This window comes from Penaeus japonicus, unplaced genomic scaffold, assembly GCF_977035675.1.
Source record: "Penaeus japonicus unplaced genomic scaffold, GWHDUDI00000001_assembly GWHDUDI00000020, whole genome shotgun sequence".
NCBI lineage: Eukaryota > Metazoa > Arthropoda > Malacostraca > Decapoda > Penaeidae > Penaeus > Penaeus japonicus.
Window position 1 is genome coordinate 8,028,789 of NW_028234422.1, and position 7,672 is coordinate 8,036,460.

The 7,672-nt window shown below is 44.9% G+C and overlaps 1 protein-coding gene across 1 annotated transcript in view; it reads left to right on the forward strand.

The window, feature by feature from the left end:
* Positions 1-7,672, forward strand: part of LOC122246338 (beta-1,4-glucuronyltransferase 1) — a 113,231-nt gene that overhangs the window by 92,043 nt on the left and 13,516 nt on the right. The window contains exon 3 of the mRNA XM_086547985.1: positions 6,748-6,999. Within this exon, the coding sequence (XP_086404111.1) occupies positions 6,748-6,999 (252 nt within the window). The remainder of the gene's footprint in view (positions 1-6,747; positions 7,000-7,672) is intronic.

Consider the following 7,672-nt stretch of genomic DNA (forward strand, 5'->3'; position numbering starts at 1 on the left):
CACTCTCACTCACTCACTCACTCACTCACTCACTCACTCACTCACCCACTCACACACACACACACACACACACACACACACACACACACACACACACACACACACACACACACACACACACACACACACACACACACACATACCCATAAGTGTCCATATCTGCGTGTGCATGTGACTGAATACACGCCTGTGCATGACCGGGCAGTCGGTGTAGAGCATTTTAGAATAAAACAAAACAAAATTAAAACAATCAGAATTTTTCCCTTTGTGGAAACACGACTATCACGACCCACCTGCCTCGCCCCACCAGCTGTGCACCAGCTATCATCCTTTCTTTGTTATAGCCAGCTTTGTACCTTTCTTTTGTTGTTACGGAGAGAAGGGGAGGGAAGGAAAGGAGGAAGAGAGGAAGAAAATTGGAGGAGGAGGGAAAGGAAGAGGAAAAAGGGGAGAAGGAGAGGGGGAGGAAGAGGGAAAGGGAGAGGGAAAAGGGGCGAAGGAAAGGGGGAAAGGGGAATGGGAGATGGAAAAGGAGAGGGAGAGGGTGAGGGGGAGTTGGTAGGAGTAAAATGGGAGGAGGGAAAGGTAGAGATGGAGAGGGAGATGGAAAGGGTGAGGAAGAGGGAGGAGGAGGGAAAGGAAGAGATGGAAAGGGAAATGGAAGAGCGGAAAGGAAATGGGAGAAGGAGGAGGGAAGATGGGAGGAGCGGGGGAAGAGGGAAAGGAAGAGGAAAAATGCGAGAAGGAGGGGAAGAGGGGCGGGGAGGGAGGAAGGGAAGGGAGGGGAGGGAAGGGGAAGTAGGGAGGGGAATGCGGAGATGGAAAATAGAGAGGGGAAGAGGGTTTAGGTAGAAGGAGAGGTAGGAGTAAAATGGGAGGGAGAGAGAGAGGAGGGGAGAGATAGTGAAGAGGAAGAGGAAGGGGGAAGGGGGAGGGAGGGGGAAAGGGGATAGGGGGGAGAAAGGGGGGGGGGAGTGGTGGGGAAGAAGTGGGGGGGTAGGGGAGGGTGGGTGGTGGGGGAAGGGGGGGAGAAGAGGGAGGAAAGGGGGGGGGAGGAGGGGGGGGGGGGGGAAGGGGGGTGGGAAGGGAGGGAGAGGGGGGCCGGGAGGGGGGAGGGGGGGGGGGGGGGGGGGGAGGGGGGAAAGGGGGCGGGGGAGGGGGGGGGGGAGGGGGGGGGGAGGGAAAGGTAGAGATGGAGAGGGAGATGGAAAGGGAGAGGAAGAGGGAGGAGGAGGGAAAGGGAGAGATAGAGAGGAAGATGGAAAGGGAGAGGAAGAGGAAGGAGGAGGGGAAGATGGGAGAGGAGGGGAAGAGGGGAGGGGAGGGGAAGAAGGGAGGGGAGGGGAGGGAAGGGGAAGTAGGGAGGGGAGGGGAGGGGAAAAGGGGGGGGAAAGAGGGAGAAAAGGGGAGTGGAGGGGAGGGGAGAGGGGGGGGGGGGGGAGAAAGGGGGGGAGAGGGGGGGGGAAGGAAGGGGGGGGGGAAAGGGGGGAGAGGTGGGGGGGGGGTGGGGGGTGGGAGAAGGGGGAGGGGGTGAAAAAAAAGGGGAAAGGGAGGGAGAAAGTGGGGGGAAGAAGGGGGGGGAGGGGGGAGGGAGGATGGGGAGGGGGAAATAAGAGGGGTGGAGGGGGGGGGAGAGAGGTAGAAGAAGAGGAAGAAGAAATGGGAGGAGAGAGAGAGAGTGAAAGAGAAAGAGAAAGAAAAAGAAAGAAAGAGATGAAAGCAGGTTAGAAAAAAAAGAAAGAAAGAAAGAAAGAAAAAAAAGGCCCAGTGGCATGATACCCTCAACAGAGTCGGAAAAAAAGTTTATTTTACCAAAGAAATTCTTTCCACCCTCCTATTTCTCTCTGTTTTTTTTCCTTCTGGTAACTAACCAAACATTCTAACAGGGAATGGGAGGATTAAGGCAAGTCATTTTGTTTCTTCCAATATCGAGGTTGAGTCGTTGCAGAATACGTTGCTCGCTTCGTCTTGCAGGTTCTCTTGATTTTGCAGTGCAACCCGACTTTCTTACCTTTTTGGGGGCCTCTCATTTTGCTTTTATTTTTTTTCTTCTTGTTTCTTCTTCTTCTTGTTATTGTTATTATCATTATTATAATTTCTTATTTATTATTATTTTTTCAGGGAATTACAAATCTGTTTTCGCTATACTTTCTTTTATAGGTCGCCCTCCTCCTACTCCTCCCCCTCTTCTTTTCTTTCTCCTCCTCCTTCTCTTTCTCCTCCTCCTTCACCACCACCACCACCACCTCCTCCTCCTTCACCTCCTCCTCCTCCTCCTCCTCCTCCTCCTCCCCCCCCCTCCTTCTCCTTTCCCCCTCCCACTACTCCTCCAAGAATCGAACTTTACTCGGCGTAACAAAGACATAAACTCAAACTGGGTCCGCCAAACATACACAGTCCAGGGAACGTACGAGAGAGAGAGAGAGAGGGAGAGAGAGAGAGAGAGAGAGAGAGAGAGAGAGAGAGAGAGAGAGTGGGTGGGAGGAGTGAGAAGTGAGAGTGGAGTGTCGAGTTGAGAGATCCTGACGAGAGAGTGAGAGGAGAGAGAAAGAGAAAGAGAAAGAGTGAGAAAGAGAAAGAGAAGGGAAGGAAAAGGAAGAAAGAGAAAGAGTAGTGAACAGAAAGAGGAAGGAGGAAAGAGAAAGGAGAAAGAGAAGAGGAGGAGAGAGAGAGAGAGAGAGAGAGGGAGGAGAGCGAGAGAAAGAGAAGAAGATAAGAGAAAGAGAAAATGTAGAAGGAAAGAGAAAGAAAGAGAAAAGAAAGTGAAAGAGAAAGAGAAAGAGGGGAGAGAGAGAGAGACGAGGAGGCTGTGAGAGAGAGAGAAGATGATATTGAGAGAGAGAGGAGAGTGAGTCGGTGAGAGAGAGAGAGAGAGAGAGAGTCCGTCGGAAAGTTGAGGAGAGAGAGAGAGAGAGAGAGAGAGAGAGAGAGAGAGAGAGAGAGAGAGAGGGGGAGGCAGGAAGGTAGTAAAAATAGTAAAAGAAGAAGAAAAAAAAAGGATAACGATGATGATGATAATTAAGAAGAAGAAGAAAGAGAAGAAAGAAGAAGATCAAGAAGAAAAATAAGAGGAAGAAGAATAAAGATAAAGATAATAATAATAATAATAATAATAAAAGAACGCAAGCAATCACGAGAAATAAGACAAAGATGAAATGAGGTGAAAAAAAGCGAAATTCCTTTCATCGGTTTGCGTATTTGTCCATTATTATATGCATTTATTCATTTATGCATTTATGTATAAGCAGATATGTTTATGTATGTGTAAGTATTAAAATATTCAGGTCGTTTTTCATGTGGAAATAACCTCGTCTGTTTTTATTTGTTATTTTTTCTATTTTTTGCATTTTCGTTTTTTTTTTTTTTTTTTGAAAGGTTGACAGTGGTAATGATGATGATAGTAGGAGTGATAATATTATTGATAATAGTGATGCTACTAATGATGGTATTAATGATAATGACAATCATATTGCTATTAACATCCTTATTAAGTGAAATAATTATCATTATGATTACTCAAACAATAGTACTTGCAATGACGAGAATTATTATTATATGGAAGATAATAACCATAGGCAATTATCATGTAGATAATTAATATTACCATAATCATATTTTGTTATTATTGCATACAGAAAAAAAATATTGACCTGTTAAAAAGTAGTTTCTCTGTAAAAATGCTAGCAACGGTTTTTATATAGTAGTATTTATTTTGGGAGTATTGGAATAAAGTTTTATCAAGTCTTGGGTATTGGTATTGGCGTCAGCAGTCGAAAGCACTTTCCACGGGGACGAGTTTCTACGTACACACACTCGCACACACACACACGAATACACATACACACGAATACACATACACACATACACGGACACAACACTCTCGCTTGCTTACCCTTTCTCTCTCTCTCTCTGTCTTTCTCTCTCTCTCTCCTTTGCTCTCTCTCTCTCTCTTCCTCTCTCTCTCTCTCTTTCTCTCTCTCTCTCTCTCTCTCTTCCTCTCTCTCTCTTTCTTCCTCTCTCTTTTCCTCTCTCTCTCTCTCATTTTCCTTTCTCTCTCTCTCTCTCTCTATCTATCTATCTCTCTTTTCCTCTCTATCTCTCTCTCTCTCTCTCTTCCTTTCTCCCTTATAAATAAATATTACATAAACCTGCAGGACCACCCACACTTGAGCCTCTCCCCCGGGGCCGAGTGAGACGAGGGGACGAGAGGCGCGCAGAGGTACAACACACGGCTCTCTCCTTAATGAAGGTTGAGGTGCACTTCCGTCCAGGGTCTTGTGTAGCACTCTTCGTGTGCGCTACAATTTAGCGGGATTTTTTTTTTCTTTTTTCTTCTCTTTTTTGAAATCTTGTTACGATGGAGATTGATGTTGTATTTTTTGTGTGTCTTGGATTTGGGAATTTGTGGATAGATTTGTTATATAGAAAATCTTTTATGTTTATAAGAGAGCAGCATTTTTTTATAGCGCTACTTTCTCGATATTTTCCGAACTGAGTCATACAGATCACTTGAAAATAAGCTATGAACAAAACAATGGAATATAAAATACAATACAGTGTACACTGTGTAAACGAATTATTCGAATTAGTAGACATAATATTGTAGGACAATTATCCGTTCCGTTGATGGCTTTCGATTAGCTAAAAGCCCAGAGAGGACTTTGTAAAGCTGTATACCCGACGCTGTAGAATTGACCGCTTATGCCCGTTACAGAGCTTCATATCCAATTACCTCCGTTTCCCAACTCAAATTTCGTTTTCATCAACTGTGAATGATGGGAAAAATATTTGTGAATGATTGAAAACCAAAAGCAAATCAAACAAAACGAAGTGGGAGGAATGATATATATAGATAAAAAAAAAAAAAAAAAATCCTTGTATAGGGTCAGTTTACGCTTTTTTTTTTTCAAGTGAATTTTCGGTCGGCTACCTATTCTGAGTGACGCTGTCGGTAGGGGTAAGAGAGAGATAGATAGATAGAGGTTAGAAAGAGAGAGGGGAAGGACGGAGGATTGGAGGAGGGAAGGGTAGGGAGACAGGGGGAAAGGGAGAAAGGAGAAAAGTAGAAGAGAGAGAGAGAGGGAGAGGGAGAGGGAGAGGGAGAGGGAGAGGGAAAGGGAAAGGGAGAGAGGGAGAGAGGGAGAGAGAGAGAGAGAGAGAGAGAGAGAGAGTGAGCTGAGAGCGGAGAAGAGAGCGAAGAGAGAGAGAGAGGAGAGAGAGAGAGAGAGAGAGAGAGCGAGAGAAGAGAATGAGAGAGAGAGAGAGGAGTGGAGGAGGGTGAAGAGGAAGAGGGGGGATAGAGAGGGGAGGAGGGAGAGAGAGAGAGAAGATAGGGTGAACGGAGCGGAGAGAGAGAGAGTTGGGAGAGAGAGAGAGAGAGAGAGAGAGAGAGGAGAGAATGATTGAGAGGGGGAGTCGATGAGAGAGGGAGAGAGAGCGAGAGAGAGGGAGACGAAGAAAGAGAGAGAGAGAGATGAGGACCCGAGAGAGAGGTATGAGAGAGGGGGAGTGAGGGAGAGAGAGAGGAGAGGAGAGAGTGAGAGGAGAGAGAGAGAGAGATCGGACGAGAAGAGAGAGAGAGAGAGGTGAGAGAGAAGAGATGGAGGGGGGAGAGGGGGAGACGGGAGGGAGAGAGAGACGAGAGAAGGATCGAGAGAGAGAGAGAAAGGAGATGAGAGGAGGAGAGGGGAGAGAGAGAGAGAGAGAGAGAGAGAGAGAGAGAGAGAGAGAGAGAGAGAGAGAGAGAGAGAGAGACTGAGACTCACAGACGTACAAACCCAATTGAGAAAGGACCGTGAGTACTGTAGCCAAGGTGAAAAAAAAACAATCTACCACACCTTCACTACTTCTATGATAGTTACAACAATATACTGCCATTACTTTATTAACAGCAATTGATGTATTACATTGAATAGATTACATCTTATCTTCAAACAACACACATACACGAACACACGCACACGCGAACACACACGCACACACACATACACACACACACACACACTCTCTCTCTCTCTCTCTCACACACACACACACACACACACACACACACACACACACACACACACACACACACACACACACACACACACACACACACACACACACACACACACACACACACACACACATATATATATATATATACATATATATATACATATATATATACATATATAGATACATAAATAGATAAAGACTTAGATAGATATACACTATGTAAAATATTCCCTGCACTTTATCCGTGCGTGTATAAAATCATATGGAAATATCTAGCAAGAACGAAGCACTGAAACATTCAACAAAGATTTATGACGCAAATGATAAAATATGCATCATTTACACAAATTACCAGAGCTATTAGAGCTATGATTTTCTAAGGCAATTATGAGTCACTATTTACACGGCTTTACTAATGGCTTTAGACAGTACTTACAAACCCAGAATAGACTTGACAAAGCTGTTTCCAACGTTGAAGAATCTATCACTCTATTATCGGAGTGAAATCTCACATCCAGAAGGTTTTGATTTCGATTCGATGTTCGTTTTCATCAACTGTGAATGAATATGATGGAGAAAAAAAGAAGAAATATATATATGTATATCTATTTATGTACACACACACACACACACCCACACCCACACCCACCCACCCACCCCACCCCACCCACCCACACACCCACACCCACACCTACACCCCCCCACCCACACAAACCTCCTAACTGAAGCTCCCTCTTCCACCCGCAGGTCGCCCGTTACTGGTCGGCGCCGATGTCCGTAGCCGTGTTTACACCCGACGTGGAATACGCCATCGCCCGCGCCTACCTCAGCTACCTCGTCACCTGCTTCCCCTTCCTGGGTGAAAAAGTGAGCTTCCACTTCACCTACCCGAGAGATCACCTGCCCAAGGACGTGCCCTTGGTCATCAATCACCTGGAGGACAGGTGTGACCAGCCTCTGGGCGTGCTGAAGGAACTACTCAAGCATAGAGACTCGAGGGTAAGTGTTTCGTTTTTTTTTTTTTTCTCTGGTTTGTTTGTGTTCTTTCGGTTGATGATTTCATCCGAAGGAATTGGATGATATTTCCAGAAGATATTACCATTTAAGGATTAGTTTCTTCTTAAAAATAACTTTGAACAACCCCCCCCCCAAAAAAAAAAAAAAAAAAAAAAAAAAAAAAATTAATCGGAGCGTTTCCAGTCAGACCAGATCTCTTTATCAGACAATAGTAAAAATAGTTGTGGAAAGAAAACAGTAAAAACCTGATCATTATATTTCGTTTGTTATCGTATGTTCAGGTGTTTCGTCCTTCTCGAAACGTCTCGATGTAATGTTCCTGTCTTATAACAGCTGTGTTCCATTTCATCTTTGTTCGCGTGCTACTGTCTTTGTATATTAGTTTATAATCCTGAAGGTTACGTTGACGGGATAGGAAAGAAGAAATAGAAGAGGGTAGACTAACAGAGAAAAGGAAATGTAATGTTTTAACAGTCATTTGATGATAATAATATTAACTGTAAAATTAGAGTAGAAGAAAGAGGAAGACAGAAAGAAAAAAACAAGAACAAAAAACAAACAAACAAGGGAATGAAAGAAAGGATGAGAGATAGAGTCAAACCATCAGAAACAACACAATGTGAGGGCAAAGGCAAGGGGGAGGGGGGAAGGAGGA